We start from the raw sequence: 21706 nt of genomic DNA, 5'->3' as shown, positions 1-21706 counted from the left end.
CCTAATGGCGACATGAAATGTCACGTATACGGTCCCAGCGTCGTTGAACTTTGCACCCCAGCACTTATTTGTTTTGGAGTGTGCAGCTAGCAAGAAGAGGGGCAAGTGACACGCTGTACTGGGTTCCACGACAGGTGGGCAGCACTGATGGCACACGAGATTTTGAAAAGACCAGCTTTTCCACTACACAATTGGGACCACTGTGGATACTGGAGGTTCTCCATCAACTTGACAAACCACTCAGAAAATGTTTGCAATTCATCGGAATGATTCTCATCTCAACGGCTCTCTCTACGTAAAATGTCACTCTGCAAGATTACACAGATGCTGGTTTTACTATTACCTCCATCTTCCTGCTTGGTCATTTTGTGGTATGCCTTCCAGTAAACGGGTGGGTGTCGTGGCTCATTTTTCATGGCACGAGAGAGGCGTTGGCTTAAGAACTCTATCTCCTGAACCTGGCGTTCTGTGAGATAATTAACTGTTTGGGAATGCCTGCACAGATGTACTGTATGTACAGCAGTGGCTTTTCTATTCTGTTGGGCACACTGTGGCTCCCAGTGTGGGTCGGCCGGCCCATGTTCCAGACCTGCATCTGCGTGGAACCTTACATTGCAGTGATCCACCCTCTGATCTACATCAGGTAAATCAGATATCAGAATTTCAAATCAGACGTGTGACGAAAAGTCATACTTTGTGCTGTTTCTATTCCCAGGGTCAAGACCCTGAAGTACAAGGTGGCACAGTGCTCCATGGCCTGGTTTGCCCTCTTTTTGACTATTGTGCTTATTTGGACATTACCTGCAAAAGCACATTTTGCATTGACCTGGTTTATTGCCACTTTGCATCCTTTTGTTCTGCTACTTATCAATTCTGTGTTCTCTGAATCGATCTGGTCCAGGAGAGGGGGGAGAGAGAGAAACGGTGACAAGACAAAGAGAAAAGCCATTTACATAGTTTTTGTTCACCTGGCATGTTTTTTGTTAAATTATCTACCCCTGGTGATCACTCAATCTTTGAGACAACACATTCATATTTCAGGTATCATTATTGATCTTAACAATCTGGCATTGTTCTGTGGGCTGACTGTTAACCTGACGGTTAAATAGACTCAATTAAATTTTCAACTTGAGAATTAACAATAATTCCTCTGTTAGACTTATTTGTTGATAGAAATACCTAACTGTGGCATAATACAGTTAAAAACAAGCCTTAATTCATGTAAATAGAAATGTTGTCTTACAGGTGTGCATGTGTCTGTAAGTTTAAGCAAGATAAACGTCAACAATGTGTCCACTGTGATGATTTGCCTTTGTAATGGGATAGAAAATGTGTTTTGTAATAGTAAAATGACTATCACTGTATCGTCATGGTGTTGTGACAAGCTGAGTTGCTGCATTTGTAGGAATTTTAGTCATTAGAACTGACCTAATTATATCATAATTTACAAACCAGTATATTATAGTATGTTGTAGCATTTTTACTTCTTGACCTAAAAGAGCCGACCGGCCGAGTGCGTTTCCATAGTGTCAGCTGCTAGAACTATTTGACTTGCAAAGACTATTCCACAGTTGTAAACTTAAACATTCCAAATGTGCCGAAATTTATTTTCTGTTCATCAGCTGAAAACAAGTAAACATGGACCCAAGCTGTTGCTGAGCAATGCAATTCTGGTCAATCTTAAAAAAAAGTGGCTGTGCCATGGTGAGATTTTAAGTCAACTTGGATGTAAATATGCTTGGACCGGGCAGGAAGTAGAATCTAAGAATCTATAGAATTCAAATATTTATTGATAAAAATACAGTTATCTCATGTATAAAACAAACAAATTGCTGTGAATCCCTCCCACCCCCACACACACACACACATTTCTTGTCAGATTCCTTTGCTGGCTCATATTTATGCTATACCTCACACACTATTATATACAGTATGTATCCATTATTTTCATTCTAAATTGTGGACAATGTGTGGGTCTGACTAGCAGTGACATGGCTAGTTCCATATGAGATCTTGTACAAAACACTGAGTCAACTCTGTTCCAATTCTGCTGTAAAATATCTTTGACAATTGCTTTCACAATAAAAGTGTACTATGTTGGCTTCCATTCCACAGTGTTGGGTTCATTCAGTCTCGTGGTTCAACAGCTGGTGAGAGTAGATGATGTCTTCATAGTGATATTTCTCTGCTATCTCCATGATGGAGTCGTTGCACCTGAGTCTACTGAAAATCTGCAGCACGTCAACCACAGAAGACCTACAGTAGACGGGCACACAAGAGTGGATTAGTTGTGTGTTCTTACAAATGTATGAACAAAAGTCATGATATCTGTATGAAGTTACTAAGATAACCACTAAATAAATTATGTCATGTTGCGTCACATGTGTCACTGAAGCTGAAGATGTCATATGATGGGTCAATAGGGAGTCAACCTTTATGTCCAACTGCTGCTGCTCATCATCATCATGTAGCCACATACAGGCTTTTCAATAAATAAAAGTCAGACGTTTCAACGGTGAACTCAATGACATGATATATTAAGATATAAAAGTATTTTTTTTTTAATCACCTGGTGCTCGGATCTTCAGGAGGCTGCTGTTTGCAGATGGTATGAACTTTCTGAACTAGATGGTTTCTGAAATTCTGAAGCTGAGGCAAACATGCATCCTCCCCTTTGAACCAAGAGAGTGGCAGACTATCTGCTATCTGAATAAACGGAGACAGAAAGGGAAGTGTGAGGTTAGAAAACGCTAGAAAGAGCTAGAAAACGTGAGGGGCAGATGACTAACAACCAGACCATAATCAAGAACATAACTCAGCATAAAGACAAGACACACAAACAATACTAAAATGATTCATTTAAACACCTTTCTGCATGCATGGAGAGCATTGTTGTACAGTGTCTGACTGCAAATGGTGATCATCAGGTATCGGTTCAGCAGTTTGTCCAGCATTATTTCCTTCAATACAGACTCAGGAAGCAGCAAATCCCATTTTCCAATGTTACCTAGCAGCTAATATAAACACAAAACAATGATTAAGGGACATGTAGAGACAATATAAAGCACACAATTACTTCAAAAAAAATTATCTGTGAGAGACCCGTACTTTTATGGCCATCCAGAACTGTTGATCCCTGAAGCGACATTGAGGAGACGAGCTGTTTTCTAGGGACCTGATTGGAAAAACAAACAGCATTTGTATTGTATTATTTGAATAATAGACTGAAAATAACATAGAAAGTCACGTCAAGTATGTTGACACTATTTTAAATGACCCAATATTTAAGCAATAAGTTAAAGATCATTCATCAACAATTGTATCTAATGATTAAGTAGAAACAGATGTTGTGTCTGACTGTATGTTGGGAAAAGAAGACAAGAGAAGAAACTGACTTTTTGGGGTACAGAGGAATGAAGACATCTTCATCCACGCAGTCCCTCAGTCGGCTGATCACAGACTCTTTCAATGCCTTCATAAGACATAATATACATTGTTAACACAAACATGTATAATGTGTATTTGCACATTTTCACCTTATTGTATATTTATACATATTGTACATTAAAATGTTTGTATTGTGTGTTAAAGAAATACATCCATTTGCATTAAGCTTTGCATCGTTAGAAACCCGGTAGTATTTTTGAATGGTCGTTCATCATTCCCTCATTTTTCCCAGGCTGAAAGTGTACGAGTGCAGGTGTGTTCCATTTGAGACTCCTGGTGAGACTCCCGGTGAGAGGTGAGCGCTGCTGCTGGGAGGAGGACTTACACAACTCTCCACCTGAACCTGAACAGCCATGAGTAGTCCGCTGAGCCTGTCTCCCTCCCTCTGGTTCAGGGCCAGTCCAGTTCCGCTTACACCCCGAATCTGAAGTGAGGTCCTAGTACTGGTCTGTAATAGGTCTGTAGCCTCAGTGGATCCCACCCCCTATAGGCGAGTTGATAACATGAGGCACTAATGCAGACCTGGGCATTGACCGGCCCGCGAAAGATTACATGATAATTAGAAAATAAAACATATTTTCTAATTATCTTATGGGTGGACTAAAACCGCATTGCTTTTATTTTGAAGCCCATTTATTCTCACAGTGCACGCAATCGTGCAGTCAACTGTGCACGTGAAATGCGTGTGATTGACAACCTGTCTTCCTTCCGTGTCACCCCTGAACTGTCTACCTTCCTCGTCACTCCTGAAAAATGCGAAAATGTCGGCTCATGCCAAAAAGAGGAAAGTGGATGCCGAAAGCAGAACTTTCAAACAAATATGGACTACTAATTTTTATCTTTCCTGAAGTCAAGGGTAAACCTGTGTGTTTGGTTTGTGGGGAGCATGTCGCCGTGTTTAAAGAGTACAATTTGAAACGGCATTACGAGACGAAACATGCCGAGAAATACAAAAACTTGACTGATGCCGAACGAGCGCGGACATAATCGGATTTACTAGCAAAGCTAGAAAAACAACAAGGCTGTTTTACAAAGCTGCAATCAGCCAGAGATGCAGCGACCAGAACCAGCTTTGTGATAGCCCACAAAATCACCCAGAACAGTAAGCCATTCTCGGAGGGGGAGTTTGTGAAAGAATGCATGGTCGAGTCTGCAGCACTGCTATGCCCAGAGAAAAAAGAAGCGTTTGAAAACATCCCGCTGTCCCGCCGCACCGTGACGAGAAGGGTGGAGGACATCGCAGAGAATCTGGAGTTTCAGCTGCAAAGTGAAGTGGGAAGCTTCGACTTTTTTTCTTTGGCTTTGGATGAGAGCTGTGACGTCCGTGACACAGCCCAGCTGCTCATATTTCTCCGGGGGATAACGCGCGACTTCAAGCTTACGGAGGAGCTGGCAGCAATGCGGCCAATGAAAGGAACCACAACGGGGAGTGATCTGTTCACCGAGGTAAACGCATGCATGGACAAACTGGGACTCGAATGGGACAGACTGGCAGGTGTCACTACGGATGGATGTCCGAATTTGACAGGGAAAAATGTTGGGCTTTTGAAAAGAATGCAAGATAAAGTGAGTGAACTCAACGCAGAGCAGAAATTGGTGTTTATACATTGTATTATTCATCAGCAAACGTTGTGCAAGTCAGTGCTAAAACTTAGCCATGTGGTTGACGTTGTTACTACAACAGTTAATTTCATCAGAGCGCAAGCATTAAATCACAGGCAGTTTGTTTCACTATTGGAGGAGCAAGAGAGCGAACATGGTGATGTCAGGTACCACACAGCTGTCAGATGGCTCAGCCTGGGCAAAGTGCTGAAAAGGTTTTGGGTTCTGAAATCAGAGATAAAAGAGTTTCGTGAGATGAAAGGCAAAACCATCCCAGAGCTGTCTGATAAGGACTGGATGGCAGATTTAACATGTGCTGTTGATGTGACTGCAATGATGAATAAACTGAACACACAACTGCAGGGCAAGGGCCTTTTTGCTCATGAAATGCATAGCCATGTGAAAGCCTTCATGACAAAGTTGCAATTAATTTCAAGGCAACTAGGCAGCAACAATCTCGAACACATGAAAACCCTGAAAGAAGTCAAACCATCAGCTGATCACCGGCACAGGTACTCATCCATGTTAGGAGCACTGCATGATGAATTTTCAAGGTGTTTTCAAGATTTGAAAAAGGTTGAGGATGAAATGCCGCTGGTTTCCTCTCCCTTTACCTGCAGTGTTGATAGTGCACCCACTGATGTTCAGCTTGAACTCATTGACCTGCAGTCTGATTCACTACTGAAAGAGCACTTTAAGTCAGCATCACTGCTAGAGTTCTACTCTGCTCTCAAGGAGGAGAACTTTCCAAACATGAGGAGACATGCTCAGAAGATGTTGGTTCTCTTTGGATCCACCTACATATGTGAACAGACATTCTCAGTCATGAAGTTTACCAAATCCAGGTACAGATCCTCTCTCACTGATGAACATCTGTCAGCTGTGCTTCGCATCTCCACCTCAGACATTCAACCTGACTTTGATGGACTTGTTAAAGCTCAACAGAGACTGGATTTCTCACACTGAATGAAAAAAAAAAAAAGAACTGAAGAACACTAAAATGTGGGAATATAACAAGTGAAATGGGACACTTGATCCTTTTCTTTTTTTCTGCACAGTAAAAAAAAAAAAGAACTGAAGAACACTAAAATGTGGAAATATAACAAGTGAAATGGGACACTTGATCATTTTCTTTTCTTTTTTTGCACAGTTCTGAAAACTTTAAATGGGTAATATAGGCATGTAAAGTCAAAAAGGCTACAAAACTGGGACACTTTTCTTTACACAGTTACACAGTTCAGTGACATGTCTTGTTTATTTTGGCTACAAAGATGATGTGATATCTTTAGAAAGCTAAGAAAATCCTTGTTTCAATAGTATATGAAACTCAAAATGCCCTTTGTTATTAATGTGACTGAAAATGAATCGAATGTTTCACATTTTGTTTATCATTTTGGAAATTCTATTTGAATAAATATTTTTGAAAGCTAACCTCACCTTTTAATTGCCAAATAATAACATACACTCTTACCAGCGGTCAAAACAATGCCATTTACTGCTTTTTATATAGAAATAAAATGTATATTATGCATAATTGAGTTCGGAATTTTGGCCCGGCCCTCCAAAATATTTTCAGGAAAAATAATTGCCCACCCCTGCAATAGTGTATTAGTGTTACCCCCTCTAACCAAAGCAGCCTCCGATCATGCAAAATTACGATATTTGTGTCATCGGAGGCTCTTTTCAGAATAGAAATAGAATATATGAATATCTCCCGTCTCTGGGGAAAATGAGGGAATCATGCCCGGCGATGGGATTGATCTTGAGCAACCATGATTGGATAATATGGCAAAAGAAACAATTAAACATTAAAGATCGGCTATCATAGCAAAAGAGGATGATTTCTTGGTTAACAACTACGAATCAGTGTTTACTTTACCTTGACTGGTTTACTCTCCTCTCCATCAAAGATGACATATCCCTCCTTCAGTCTGTGACATATATCAGATAGACAGACTGTCTGCTGGCGCGACATTGGATCCCACACCAGCTCCACATAGGCTAAACAAAGGCAGAGCAAATTAAGAAGTGATATTACTGTAGGATAGTTTGTTGATGGATTGTGCGTGAGTGATTTACCTGTAATTTTGGGTAGAACAGTATTTTCTATGACATTAGACAGTGTCTGTCTGTCTGTGTGCTCTAGTTCCTCATGGCCATGACCATGACAGAAGTACTCCACAGCCGTGAACCACGGGAGGTTTTCAAAGTCCTCAATATCATCCTGAAAACACACAAATTACATTGCACGTGCCATGTCATAAGTTTTGTTGTGGCTTCTTTGTACATGTATGAGCTAGTCTCCGTGTATGCGACAATGACGTACCTTTAGTGGGTTCCATGCCAGTAGCTGATGTCTTACGATGGGGTTCAACAACTTGGGCAGACACAGAGAGATGTAGGCACTGTGGTAAGAGTCAGAGTAAGATCCTCTCCATTCTTCAAATCGGGACAGAATCTTCTTGATGTCGCAGAACTCGTTCTGTACGTCAGAAAATACTGCCTGGGACCTCAACAGGATATCAGCTGGAGAGGGAGCAGAGAAGGGAAGAAAGCAGGTCAGACAAAAGCAACCAAGGGATTACTTAATTCAGTCTGGAGTTGCAGTAAGTGGAGTACAAGCTTGTATTGCAGCCAGGCAGAATGTTACTGTACCACAGTTTACCTTGTTTTAGCTGTCCAAATAAAACCTGGATCTATAGGTTTAAGCTTTTAACTGAACATTTAGAGAGCTGAACAGATTTAATTCCTCCTCACCTGTCATCTTCTGCAACTGATCCTCCTCTTCTGCTGAGGGCTGCGTGTCCTCAGGTTTAGCAGAATCTTCTTCAGCTTCAACACCAGAGGCTGCCTCACTGCAACATGTCAGACAAATATCATACAAATCAGTATTCATTTGGTTCATGAAAACTACAATGAAATAGGTTTGTTAACAACCTTTCTTTCCACAAGGAACGCAAGATGATGGAGAGACTACATCCTGAGAATTGTGCTACTGTAATGCATGACGTTTGCGGTAAGAGTCGGGTCTGGTTGGTTGAATATAATTGGTCGGGTGGGTGCGACTGATCCCTACATCACTAATGTGCACAGTCAGGAGGACTCCGAGTAACAAAGCTGCATTTTCAATTATTAACTTGCACTTTTCATCAGATAATGATAAGATCAAATTAAAAAGTTTGACTAAATTGAAAAAGTTATTACTATTGGCTAGACTAGATTGACTGGATGTTCAATATAATCTGACTAAAAGGATATAAATCCTAAATAAAAAAATAAATAAAAAAAATGACAAAATTAAGTTGGACTTTGTAAGGATTCATAATTTACTACAACAGTCATTTTGTTGTTTATGTATACAGTACATTAGATAAAGAGATAAACCATCTATCTATTTTCATTACTCACCCTGTTTCTGTTCCATTGGTTGAGCTTCCACTCTGCTCATCTGTGTTATCTAAAAAAAATTATAAAAATCCAATTGATATCAATAGTCCTTCCAGGGGTTATTTAGAGACGTATTGTTAAAAAAAAAAAAAAAACAGCATAAATGTACATGGATTGTGGATGCACACCGATGTCACTCACAGCTAAGCTGCTGCAGTCGGTCAGCATGCGTCTTGATCCTCTGTCGTCTCTGTGCTAGCAGCGCATCCATCTGCTCAGTCAGCAGAGAGTGCAACTCAAACTCCAAAGAGTTGATCTCAATAACCTGTCAAAATGAACAGATTATACTCAGTCAGCAAATTATCATTATCCATCTTCAGAAGAGAGTGTTTTCTGCAGCTTTTGGTTGCTTTATATTTTAAAATGTCAAGCTTAAACTAATCCTTACAAGCTGTTACGGTAAGACAAAACTGTCTGTAAGGTGGCGCCGAGTGGTTAGAGCGCATGCCATGTACGCACGTACGTTTATGCAGGCAACCCCGGTTCGAATCCCTGCCGGAGGTCCTTTGCTGCATGTCCCACCCCCCTCTCTCCTATGTTTCCTATCTGTCCACTGCTGATAAAAGGCCTATAACTTTATCATTACATGTGGTGTTAATACACACAATGATCACATTATAACAATCGTCAAATCTGGCTACAAACCTGAACGCTTTCACCTAGCTCTAAAAACTAAAACGAAACAATTTCTCCCAGACACTGATTATTTTTGCTACTGAACAGATTTACTCATTTCTGACCTTTTCCCGTAGACACTCCACCAGGTTGTGGACATAGAGGGTCATGGCCCTGTAAAACTTCAGCTGTTTCTCTGAGGAACTTTCCTCCAGAGACTCCATGGAGGTTTTGGCACTCTCAACATCAACCTCCATCCTCCTCAGCTCCGCCTGCAGTGCTCTGTGCACCTCCTTCAGGGAGTCTAGTCTATATATATATATATATATATATATATATATATATATATATATATAGAGAGAGAGAGAGAGAGAGAGAGAGAGAGAGAGAGAGAGAGAGAGAGAGAGAGAGAGAGAGAGAGAGAGAGAGAGAGAGAGAGATATGAATCCATGAACATTTATTCATGGATTGGCAGTGAGGTCTCCAAAGGGAGGGGATATATATATCTATATATCTTATATACAGTGGTATTATTTAATAATTGATTTAAGAAAGCGTGTGTGGGTGCCCCCCCCCTCCCAGAGGCCACCACCATCACCACAATTAGAATCTGATTCTGTGGGAAACACTGATGGCATATCAGACCAATATCTGAATCATGAATGTTATCATTGTAATGTCTAATTGATGATGTGATGCAACATTAATGGAAATAAAGCTACAGGAAACTTACTTTGCAGTGATCCTCTTCTTGACCATTGAGACACTGATGCAAGGATGCTTTGGGATTTTGACCCCTGTTGATCTCTTCTTTTGTTGTCGTCTGACTCGCCTGCTGACACTGCTGCTGCTGTAGCTGCTGGATTCACTGTCAGATGGGCTCTGAGGAGAAGAAAACAGGAGAATAAAGGACGTGAAAGCTGCTGTACTGAGGGGAGTAGTTACACTGATGGGAGGCTTGAGTGTTCAGAAAAATGAGGAGACTGTACTGCAATTCAAGATCACAGCACTTTTACAGCAAAACGGACCAGAGTTTAATATAGAAAGAGCAAGGCACTCAAAAGAAAGAGGACAATAAGAAGACAGTAAGAAGGCTGCCTCAATCTTCTCCTACCTGTCCTCCTGGCCGTCTCTTGACTCCCTTCTCAATTTGTGTCTCCTCCCAAAGTTCCTGCTCTTCTCCATCAGTAACTGAGAGACTGCCATCACTTTCTCCTAGATAATACACAAACATTCATACACACATATCATAATGACATTTGAAAACAACAGGGCATTTTATTTAATTTTGACAATTCAACTATTTCACATGATTGGAGAAAAGGTGCCCACAAAATGCCTTCCAATTCTATGTTAAGCTAGATATCACCAATAGAATAATTTCTCCCATACCAAGTTTCTCGACAATTCTCTCCCGAATGCTCTTCAGTCTTGGGGCAAACTTGATTCTTCTCTCATGATCATCTGGCTCATCATCATCTTCAACTCTGTCTTCTTCATCTTCCCTGCTGTAGTGATCTGGCGTGCTACCAGCAGAGCTGTCGCCATCTCTACACAGGGAAATGAATTGTCTTTTGGCTTGAGTGGCACGACGCTGCCACCTGGCTGCCTTGATCTCTTTCGCATTAGGGATAACTACTGTAAAAACAAATCAAAAGGATAAATTAATCCAGGTTCACACAAGGCATGTATGGCAGACAAACACAGACCACCTGTTGATACACTCATATAGAACAGATATATAGATATAGATTTATATGTGTATATACAGATATATTTATTTATAATATATCTTCATTATAATGCCCAACATGTTTAATACACACACTTGTCACACCATGTCATGTAGCCCTAATGAGCAATGTGCTGTAGGAACCTGTAACCTAAGGCAAGTTGATTTTTTCTTTTCAAAAGACCGTTATCATGAACATACCAACAACCACCTATGGATTTTACAATACACTACACCCCCACAAAAACACATACCTGGTTTAGTAGCAGAGCGGCTTGAGTCTGAGCTATCTGAGGGAGACCTGGCACCACCTTCATCACTGTCATTGTCATCGCCAACATTATCATCATAACTATCGTCATCAACTTCAGAATGGTGCATGGCACGTGGTGAAGCCTGACTGTCATAATCTTGCCAGAGAGAAGCAGATGGTGGGACACCTCTACCTGCTGCGGCTGGTAGAGGAGGAAAGGAATGCAATGTGAAAGATTTCAAAGTATGATGATGTCGACCAACTAGGGCTGTCCTCAACCAAAGAAATTCTTCGTTACAAATGTAATTTTGGTGACTAATCAATTCATTGATTTAATCGTCAGATATGTAAAACTGAGTTTCTCTGCAAAGAATCAAGCAGAAACACTACTTGAGTGTTTACCAGAGATGTGCTTATGTTTTTCTTTAAAAAAAAAAAAAAAAACATGTTAAAAAACTATCACTACGTGTATTTCATCAGGATATACAATTATTGATTGTTGTTATAATATGTAGTCTGCCCTCGCTTATCTAAATTATGTGAAAAACATATTAGAGACACACATTACACTGCATTAGTGTTAGAAAGGTGTACTTAAAAAGCTGGCACCTGATATGTATTTAGTCTGAGTATACTGTATGCAGTGCAACATTTAGTAGAGTGACCTGCCAGTGTCTTGAGGGTTTCTATTATGAACCAGTCAGGGACCTACCTGTGTTTTGGTTGGTCTTGGAAGGTGAAGCTTCCTTCCTTCTTAATTGGAACAGCACAGCTTTATCAGAGGACTTCTTCAGTTTAAATGTTGGTTCTGCAACTAAGACAGCAAAATCAAAATCAGACATCCATGTGCAAAAACTTGCAGATCGCTCCCCCAAAAGCAAATCCTACACCAACAATTCTGATTTAATGGGTACTGTCAATAGATCCAACGTTATTTCCTTTTGCGCCTTATTTGTATGATAGAAACCTTTATTGCCGCTAGCAATATAAGCCAAACGTATGAATATGTCCTTTTATTATTACGTTGCACTAACGTTTGTTACTTGTCACATCAGTTGAGCAAACGTCTGGATGGGGATAAAAACGAAATTTTTACACTTAGCCTATTCACCTTCTTTGTCGTTACAGAAACTGAGAACGGAGTTTGATTTCTTCTCAAACCCATCCTTGCTAGTATTCCCCTCGTCTCTTTCTTCCGTCACTTCCAACGTTTCCCCGTCCTCTCCGTCACCGCTGTCAATCTTGGGAGGCGTCGCTGCCCGCTTGGAGCTGCAAGTAATGCCGCGGCCGAGGGCTAGTTTGGACTTATTTATCGCAGCTGGAGCTTTCTCACTTTCCTCTTCATTCTTCTGCTCGCCTTCCTCGTCACTGGAACTCTCTTTTCTCTGCCGAAAGTTCCTCCGGGGCTTTTTATTGAACATATCTGCTCTTACGTGGTGGTGGTAACTTGCGTGGTGGTTGTAAGTAGGACTAAACCGTGATACGTCACGTCTGAAATCGCCTAACAACGTCGCAAAACGCAACTTAAACCAACTTCTTCTTCTTCTTTCTCTTGGCAGATGACTATTTTTGTAGTATACCGCCACCAACTGTACAGGAGTGTGTAATGCCATGAACGTCGTGGAGTCTTCTAGATTTCTAGGCTTATGTTAATTAAAAAAAAAAATTATACTCTTTTCATTAAACCAGTATTATTGAGATAAATAAATAGCGCTTTAAGTCTCTCCCTTGTCATGCCCTTTTCGAGACTTTCCTGTATTGAGTTCTCCCCTTCCATTTCTTGCCAGATTATTCTGTTGTCATTATACTTCTCACAAGTAAAAAGTACATGATCAACATCCTCTGGCACACCATGCATAAACCATTACCCTTTCCTACTATATGTAAAGTTGGGTTGGGTTTAGTCCTGTATGTCCTAATATATTGGTCGATATATCGATATAGTGGTCTGGTATAGACCACTTCTTCCCTTCTGCTTAGACTCATTGAATTAACCCTTTTCCCTGTCACACTCTGCTGATATTTGATAATGTCTTGCATTAAATTCTGCCTCCCACTCCCTTTGCCATTTTTGTACAGTTACTGATTTGATTATAGATTTTGCTGCACCCTTTCCCATTGGAACATTAATTCCTATATATTTGTTTTTCAACATCTTTTTTGCCATTTTATCTGCCTCCTCATTACCTTTAATGCCTATATGAGCTGGAACCCAACAAAACTGAGTACTGATTCCAAGGTTCCTGAGATTCCTTGATGAGTGACCTGTATCTAGGCTATATCAAGCTGCCATGGAATCTGTACAGATCACATTTCTCAGTGTCTTAACCTCTTCAATCCACCTGAGGGCTGTTATTAACCCAGTCATTTCAATAGAGTATATAGATAAAAAAAAATTACTTAGTCTACCCCTCTCTTTTATTAAATTCTGGGATATATATCCCAATACCACCATGTCCATTTTGCGGGTCTTTTGATCCATCAGTATATATTTTAACATATCCATAGAATGATGTTTTTAAATATCCCTGGCAATATGCTGCAAAGCTTTGCTCATCTGGATACTCTTTTTTTCTTGTCAGTAGTTCACTATTAACCTCTGGTGATGGGAGAAACCATGGGGGAACCGCACTAAGAACCAGCGAAGGACTAAATTTAAATTCTTTAATTCTGTGTTGTTCTGCTATACTATTAATATTCCAGCCAAACCCTTTTTATTCTATTTGATATTCCCAGCAATCATTAAGAACTGATGTGGCTGGATTATTAATACTTCCCATCAGCCTAACCCAGTATGTTAGAGACAACTTAATATATCTTAAACTAAGTGGAGGTTCTTCAGATTCTATTAATAACGCACTTGTGGGTGTTGTTTTAATAGCTCCTAGAGCAATTCTTATGGCTTTAAATTGAACCCTCTCAAGTTTCCTTGAATAAGTTGTACATGCTGAGCTGTAAACTACACATCCATAGTCTATGGAAGATCTTATTAAAGTTGTATAAATGTACATCAAAGACTTTTTATCTGCTCCCCAGTACTGTCCAGTGATCATCCTCATTAGATTTAAAACCTTTTTACATTTTGTTTCAACATGCTCTATATGATGTTTCCATGTAAGCCTTTCATCCAACCACATACCCAAGTATTTAAATTTTCTCTCTCTCTCAATTGATTCATTATATAACAGAACTTTATATCTTTCTGGGATCTTCATTCTGGTAAAAAACATGACCTTTGTTTTAGGAATGGAGAATTTAAATCCCCAATCAATACCCCATTGCTCCAACACTTGTATGTCCTTTTGAATAGCTGTGGTTATGTATGCTATGTTGCGTCCCCTTTTCCATATGACAGCCTTAAACCAAGTGCAATGCACGATGGGTTATGTAGTTTACACGAAGAGGCTGGGAAAACACTAAACGTTTACGCAACTTTCATTTAATTTGGCATTTTTCTTATTTCAAGCGGCATCACCAATTTAAATATTTTCACATATGGTAGTTAACTGTAATATAGACTTCACTATTTATCTAGCTAGGCTATCCTTATCTTGGCCACCTGTTCTACTAAGTAGGAATAATATTCAGGAGACATTAATAATGTATGGCTGTTGGCTCAGGAGATCGTCTAGGGTAAAATCGTCCTTATATCGACATATCACAACGGCTAGAGCACTTTGTAGGTTACCGGAAGTCGGTGTAGGAATGAAATTATATAAAAACGACTGCAGTTTTGCCTTATTTCTTAGCTTTCTCCCATCAAATTGTTGTCCCTCCCCATTTGTTCCAACTTGTTTTCCTCCCCGTGCCTCTCCTACCTCCTCCCACTTGGTGGACGGTCTGACGTTAACAGCCACACATACCGATCACTCGCCGTCAGCCATGTTGTTGGTGTGACACAGAGATGTCAGCAACAGGTCCTACTCTGAGAGGAACAACGCTGCCGGACCTTAACATTTATCCGACAAACACCGATAACAAACCTTTACGTATTGTACGGGAAATCGCCAAGAAGAGGTGGGCGATAACTTTCAGGCCCCTCATAACCTCGGAAGTTGGATGTTTTTTTTCTTTAACCGCGGCGGCGAGAGAGATACGCAAGCGAAACTGCTTATCAAAGCATGAGTGTAAGTTTTATATTGTTACGTTAATGTTTCTAGTGATGAATTTTAAGTTTCGTATCCGCTCTGTGCTATGTACGGTTTCGCATGTTAATGTTGGTTTAGTTTTGATTCGACAATATAATGCAAATCTGCCGGCAGTTAGGGTTTGCTAACGCTAGCTAAATTACGATTTCATTAGATGTTACTTGTCATCGATGCGGATACACGAGGGCATTTAGTGGCGCTGGCAAGTTTGTAAAGGCAGTTTGCAGGTCCCTAAATTCCTGTCGGTTCAAACGAGTTGAGCAGGTTGCATTGAAGGCAGATCCCAGTCGGTGACAAGTGATCAGGGAATGTTACTCTGATCAGGTTTGTTCACACAGGAGGAGGTTCCAGTCAGATTTGCCTGAAGTGACACAATCAGAGACACTAGTAAATAAGTATCACTTACAATATAATTAAAATACAAGCAACGCAAAACAGGGTATTGGAATCCGTAATACTTATTTTATGCTTGCTTTTTAGTATTATTTCTATGTTTGATAAATAATAAATTCCAGCACAATTCCTATCTATCTATTGATCTATCCATCTATCTAGGCCACTGTCTTAATAATGAGGGTGATGAGCACACATTTCTTCCAAAATGCAAAATTATTTTGTACAAATTGTATTCTTAAGCAGTCATTGCCTGACACTGATAGACTGAACGGTTGTAGGGCCCCAGAGCCTTATCAATATAACTGTGACTATGGAGTATTTCCTTGGAAAATGGGTGAGAGATGCAGAGGGAATATATGTCCCAGTGCAGTGGGATGGGTAATACTTCAGTTGGAAGAGCCTGGTGTGAGATACATGTTTTAGAGGGTGTCACACAATGCTGGATATCAGCTGTTCTGTTTAGAGATTATGTTGCCACCAGTATTCAAACCAGCAAAATATTGCAGTGGCCCCATGTTAGTAGGTTTGTGCTTGCATTCACATTCAGTTGTGGATGTTTTCTTTGACACACAGCAATACTTTTACAGTATGCACATAGCTTAGTGCAGCGATTGAAGGCTTGACAAGCTGCTTTTTTGTCTTTTTTTCATTGCCGGTAATGTAACAGACTCCTGTGTCCAGCAACAGTATCCTTTACCTTTTTGTAATTTTAATGCTGAACATGGCTTTCTTTGTTGTTCTCCACCTTACTGTACTTGTGTTATTATTTCATGCCAGAGTACTGAATATGAATCAACCTGATTTTTATCCCCATGGTCATCAAGACAATTAATGCCTGCTGGCAGAGCTTCACCAAATACCTTTCTGTGAAGTGAACGGTCAGGATTGCTGTTTACATTATAATTACAGTGATGATATTACCACTATGCAAAATACAATTTTCTTCATCGCTGTCTTCAGGCCATCACCACTGTAAGACCTGGAGAATTTGCAACATTACACAGGCTGAGTATTGGTTTGGTAGGGAATTAATTCAGCAGGTGTAAGGTTTAACGTCCAACTGAAATGAAGAAAAAAAAGTTTTTTGCATGATTAGATTGCATCCCCATTCATTTTGTGTGCCTATATAACAATATATATAAAACAAACGACAAAAAATCAATTAATTCATATTTTTACATCAAAATCCACATCAGCTAGTACAAACCAATTTCTGACTAGGGAAGCTACATACTCTTGCTTCATTTAAGCTTCAGTGAAGATGCTGGAGAGAACACAGAATACGATGGACAGAAAGATCCTGTTTTAACTGTAGTTCCCACTGTAAGATAAGAATGTATCAGAGTAGTTTCTCCACAAATCAGGGCGGGTCAAAACAGATTAAAGGAGGGAGAGGCATGCCTTGCCTGTTAAGAAAACAAAACAGCATTTCAAACAGCATTAATCAAACTCAATCTGAAACACTGCAAATTACCTTTTACAGCAATTTCTGAATGTGTGAACGCCATTAGTGGATTGGGGTGTTCATGTTTCGAGTGGGCAGATGCATTGTGCTGAAGTACCACTTAAACAACCAGCTGAAGAGTTAGCTCTATGGTGGGAAGCAGTCAGAAAGACATAAACAAACAATATCACAGCAGATTGGGAAATGAGTGATACGGGAGGTGGTAAACCAAAGGACTGGAGCATGGATCATTCTACTGTACAGCTGAGCCATCAGCTGATCTCCACGGTTTGACAGCTACGCTGTAGATGCTGATTCAGAGCTTGGCGTCGTGGCCTGCCAGAACTAACGCTACACTCTTGATTTAGGCTATAGTCAAAGACACACAAGATGGCTCAAATCTAAAAAGAGTCTAATCACGTAAGCATATCTTGATGAATAACAATGAAAACAATACAAGTCAAAGATTACTTACACATATCATTGGAATGGGCCTGGGAATCCAAGTGAATAGATATCCAAGACCATATTTGCTCTTCGTGGATTTAGAATGAGCATAAGGCATATGATCAATATGATCACACCTGGCATCAAAATTGGAAATTGCTCCTGATTGGCCAGGAACTTAATCACCAACCATTTCCTTCATTTCATTGGTTTAGAGGCAGTGATCATGCAGCCATGGCATGATCGAAAAAAAACAACTGAAAATTAATCTTCAGTTCTCTCCAATAAGGAGTTAGGCTAAGGGCGTTTTCACACCTGTGGTTCGTTTGCTCTGGTCCGAATCAGGGACCAACTTGTTACAATGTTGCAAATTGCCTCGAGTTTGGTTTGTGTTCACATGGCGGCATTCACAAGCCGACCAAAATGTTTGATGCGCGGGGAAACTGCTCTCTAATTGGTCGGAATTTCCTTGTGGGGAAACTCCCGGAAGTAAACAAAGAAGAGCAGCCTCCAGAGCGCTACTTTTCAATTTTACAATGGAGGGAAAGCTACGCGGGTTGCTCTTGGCCCTGGTCATCGTGTATTACGTCGTTTGCACTTATCACTGTAGGCAAATGGTACTGTTTGAAAATGAGGCAAGGCTGAGGCTGGAAAACAATGTCATGATGCACTGGAGTCGCCGACGATGCATATCAAGACACTTCAGGCGGAGGCGCGCATTAATCACAGCGCAGCTGGCTACGGGAGGTGGTTTAGTCCAAAACAGGCTCAATGCGCCCGCAGTTGGGTCGGATCGAGGTTGGATCATGTTCTCACCACAATCGAACTGCACCAGAGTTTGTTTGGAACCGGACCGAGACCACCCCTTCCAGGAGGTCTCGGTCCGGTTGTTTTGGTCCGCAACCGAGTGCGATTGATGTGTTCACACCTTCCCAAACAAACTGCACCAAGGGGGGAATCGCTCCAGGATTCGATTCAACCGAACTAAACAAGGCAGGTGTGAAAACGCCCTAAGTGGTCCTGATCGATTGATACGGACCTGCATCATTGAAAGTACTACTGATACGACTAATAATAATAATTTAATCATTGTTATTATGATTTCTATTAATAAAAGTGATCAATAACATTGGATAGACAAACGATTATGTCTTCTCACATTTAGGCTATTCTGCTAACACAGTGAGAAAAGGGAAAAGTTGTATTAAAAATAAATACAAACAAACAAACACTCCACAGATCACAGAGCAGCTGGTCATGACCACTGTGCCACTGGTCAGGACCAGTGTCTTTAGTGCCCCTAGTTGTGACCACTGGTCCTTGTCAGAGACCAGCTGGTCCTGACCACACGGATCTTCATAATCAATAATAATAACAATATTAATCATAATAATCCTGATATAGTGTATTTTAAAGACAAAAGATTATGATCTCTGACATTTATCCAGCTAACATTGCTGCCAAAACGACTGGAAGGGGGAGAAAATACTAAAGCTGCTTCACAGACCACAGGGACCACAGGGCAGATCACTGAGGAGCTGGTCAGGACCAGTATCTTTAGCACCCCTAGTGGTTGTGATCACTGGCCGTGCCAGAGACCAGCTGGTCCGTGCCACAGAGCTACTGGTCGCGACCACTGAGGAGTAGGAGAATTAAGTAGCAAATCTGTAACTTTTTTTCTCTGAATATTGCCCCCCTCTCTCTCGGCTTTTTTTTCTTCATACAGTGGCCATAATACGCCGTCGTACAGAGGAGCAGAATATCTGCTGCAGCACGCTCACAAGCATGTTGTTGTTGTTATGAGACGTCACGTTGTGTGTTTATAGGCACCAAAAACGCCGGATCCGTGTGGACAGTCGGCCCAAACATGCAAGACTTCTGCGTTAACACACAAAAAACATTTCTGTGTGGATGGCTGGCCCCTGAAAGTGCACTGTAGCTCACTGTAAAGGCAAATCGTGGAGACATTTGAGACATTTTAATCGTTCACGATCTAATATGGTCATATCGCACACCCCTAAGACACGGGCTACAAGTTTGGTACCTCTTTGTGAGAAATAGACTGTGGGCCACCTCTGTAAAATATCTCCTGCCTCTGATCTAGAACTAGTCTCAACTTTCGTTCTGTGCACATCGACAGTTAGGACACATTTACTGGTATCAATGTGAATTGTGTCTGGATACATTATCTGTATAATGACATCCTATCCGTTATTAATAAGCATTGTCATTATCTTAATTCCGCCGTATGGTGATTGGATTTTAAATATGCAATTTAGTTAGGCAGAGCGGGCGGACTTGTCAACAGTCATAACGCTCAGGTCATGGCAGCAAAGCCGTACACAGGAGTGATTCATTATCAAGTCACTTTTTTGCTAAGGAAGACTTGCTAGCTACTACTAAGACTTTTTGATGGGTTTGCTTGAGCTTTTAGGAATGGGTGAAGTTTGGTGACCTTTCAACTCTCTGGGTGGATTTGTTTTCTTAAGATTGGCTATCAACGTGATTTTTGTCTGGATACATTATGTAGATCTCTGCACGACTTGTAAGATGCAGGTTGGGGCCCAATATGAGTCACATGTCTATTTATGTATTCAACTACGACAACAGTAGTGGGATTTCTGTGCATGTCATGGAATGGAATGACACAAAGGTCAGGTCAATATCTCAAACGGTTTGCCCGTGACGTCCATTTGAATTTCAAGTGCCACACCCCTTTTTGACACATTGGAATTTCGCATTTCATTTGTTGGCATATTTGGAGGCCCATAACTTCTGTTCTAATAGTGATAGAAGGCTGAAAATGTGTCTGTTAGTTCATTGTAGTTTGTACTACACAATTCTGAAGGCATTGGCGAGCACTGTGAGAATAGATGAATTTCACAAAAACGTCACCATGTTCATCTGAACGTTCAACAATGTTTCCAATGAACCAGTCATCATCATACAGGCAATGTATTATCCTGGCTGGAAATTTGAGTTTTGTGGCTGATCTGACTGTGAGTGTTCTGCCTCCGGGTGTTCTGTATCCAAGTGTTCTGAATCCGATTGTTGTCCTGCATCGACATCTGTGAATACTATATCCTGTGATATTCTTTTCATCTGTATCTTATTTTTGGAAATCGTTTTGGCCGAGGCGTAACGTCTCTCCAATTCGTATGTTTCCTCGTGTTTTTTAATATCTTCTGCACTAACAAAGAAGAATGTAATGTTCTTAATGTTTTCTTTTGCCCATTGAAAAATCTCCATTGGTGTCAGAATGTGGTTTGCATCAGTGGCCTGCAGACTTGCTCGTGCTGCAGGTCGCTTATCACAGGCGGGTCTCTTTCATCGGGGATAAGGGATTAATTTGTGATTTTCAGGAAATTAACGGCCAGCAGTCGTAATATTTAATTGTTTGCCATTACTGAGCATAATTCTAAATTATTTCCACTATTTTCATGCTTTATCATCACTAAATTCTCCCTGATCTACATTCCAGACTTCTGGAAAAAACACACCAATTTTCAGCCTTCTATCACTATTAGAACAGAAGTTATGGGCCTCCAAAAATGCCAACAAATGAAATGCGAAATTCCAATGTGTCAAAAAGGGGTGTGGCACTTGAAATTCAAATGGCTGCCACGGGCAAACCTTTTGAGATATTGACCTGAAACTTCAGATTCGCCCGTTTGGTAACATAAGGCATATTTTCACCACTTTTCAGCAAAATCTGAGAGGTGTCATGTACATGGGTGGCTGAGTTGGCATGGAATGACCCACAAGCAGTATTGGGCCAGACCTTGAAAAAGAGGAAAACACAATGCTATCTAATTATCTGAGAGAAAGATTCCCAAGATCTCCAAGATTTTATTTTAGTTAAACAGAAATCCTCAAATGGATACTAAACTTAAAAGAACAGGGTGGTTCTTACAACATTCGATCACTACTACTCATCCATTTTTTTATTTTGTGGATCCCCATACCATCATTTAAATGCAGGGACATACAATGGTGTAGCTAGAGTCTGGGGGAAATCAAATTTTTGCTTCCAGTTGCTATTCTCTCTTCATTACAAGGACATAGTGTACAGACAAATACAGTGTGTTATGCAAGGTCATTTTCACCAATTTGACGATCAAGTCTCCGTCTCTATGGGGCTGACTGACTTTCCTGTCACCTGGAGTCTGATTTAC

The 21706-nt window shown here is 40.6% G+C and overlaps 2 protein-coding genes across 7 annotated transcripts in view; one reads left to right on the top strand and one right to left on the bottom strand.

Moving 5' to 3' along the window:
• Window positions 1-52: 52 nt before the first annotated feature.
• gcfc2 (GC-rich sequence DNA-binding factor 2) lies at window positions 53-12577 on the bottom strand. Of its 5 annotated transcripts, XM_084011682.1 has the most exons (19): window positions 12208-12577; window positions 11809-11910; window positions 11098-11298; window positions 10504-10749; window positions 10226-10326; window positions 9981-9993; window positions 9845-9908; window positions 9237-9420; window positions 8638-8761; window positions 8458-8506; window positions 7807-7904; window positions 7376-7575; window positions 7129-7273; window positions 6929-7050; window positions 3396-3472; window positions 3109-3175; window positions 2868-3014; window positions 2570-2706; window positions 54-2256 (listed from the first exon to the last, which is right to left on the bottom strand). In XM_084011682.1, the coding sequence occupies exons 1-19, from the start codon at window positions 12515-12517 to the stop codon at window positions 2124-2126; spliced, it is 2520 nt and encodes an 839-aa protein (XP_083867808.1). In that variant the 5' UTR covers window positions 12518-12577; the 3' UTR covers window positions 54-2123. The 5 variants fall into 5 exon arrangements, with proteins under 5 accessions (XP_083867807.1, XP_083867808.1, XP_083867805.1 ...); XM_084011681.1 differs by having other exon boundaries at window positions 53-2256; window positions 9845-9993; window positions 11098-11292; window positions 11809-11904; XM_084011679.1 differs by having other exon boundaries at window positions 9845-9993; window positions 11098-11292.
• A 2374-nt stretch (window positions 12578-14951) lies between these two features.
• The window catches only part of itsn2b (intersectin 2b), a 34597-nt gene continuing 27842 nt past the window's right edge, over window positions 14952-21706 (top strand). For both annotated transcript variants that reach the window (XM_084006536.1, XM_084006537.1), the window contains exon 1: window positions 14952-15223. The gene's annotated coding sequence lies outside the window, so the exon portion shown is untranslated. The remainder of the gene's footprint in view (window positions 15224-21706) is intronic.

Source organism: Eutrigla gurnardus, assembly GCF_963514095.1.
Source record: "Eutrigla gurnardus genome assembly, chromosome: 1".
NCBI lineage: Eukaryota > Metazoa > Chordata > Actinopteri > Perciformes > Triglidae > Eutrigla > Eutrigla gurnardus.
This window is presented reverse-complemented; position numbering and strand designations above follow the sequence as displayed.

Excerpts from the sequence above, each read along its gene's own strand:
- gcfc2 (XM_084011678.1), bottom strand. The coding sequence starts at position 12,517 with ATGTTCAATAAAAAGCCCCGGAGGAACTTTCGGCAGAGAAAAGAGAGT. Across the intron at positions 11,299-11,808 it reads CAAGACCAACCAAAACACAG|CCGCAGCAGGTAGAGGTGTC; the intron begins GTAGGTCCCTGA and ends CTCCTCTACCAG. Across the intron at positions 3,015-3,108 it reads AGTTCTGGATGGCCATAAAA|CTGCTAGGTAACATTGGAAA; the intron begins GTACGGGTCTCT and ends TGTTTATATTAG.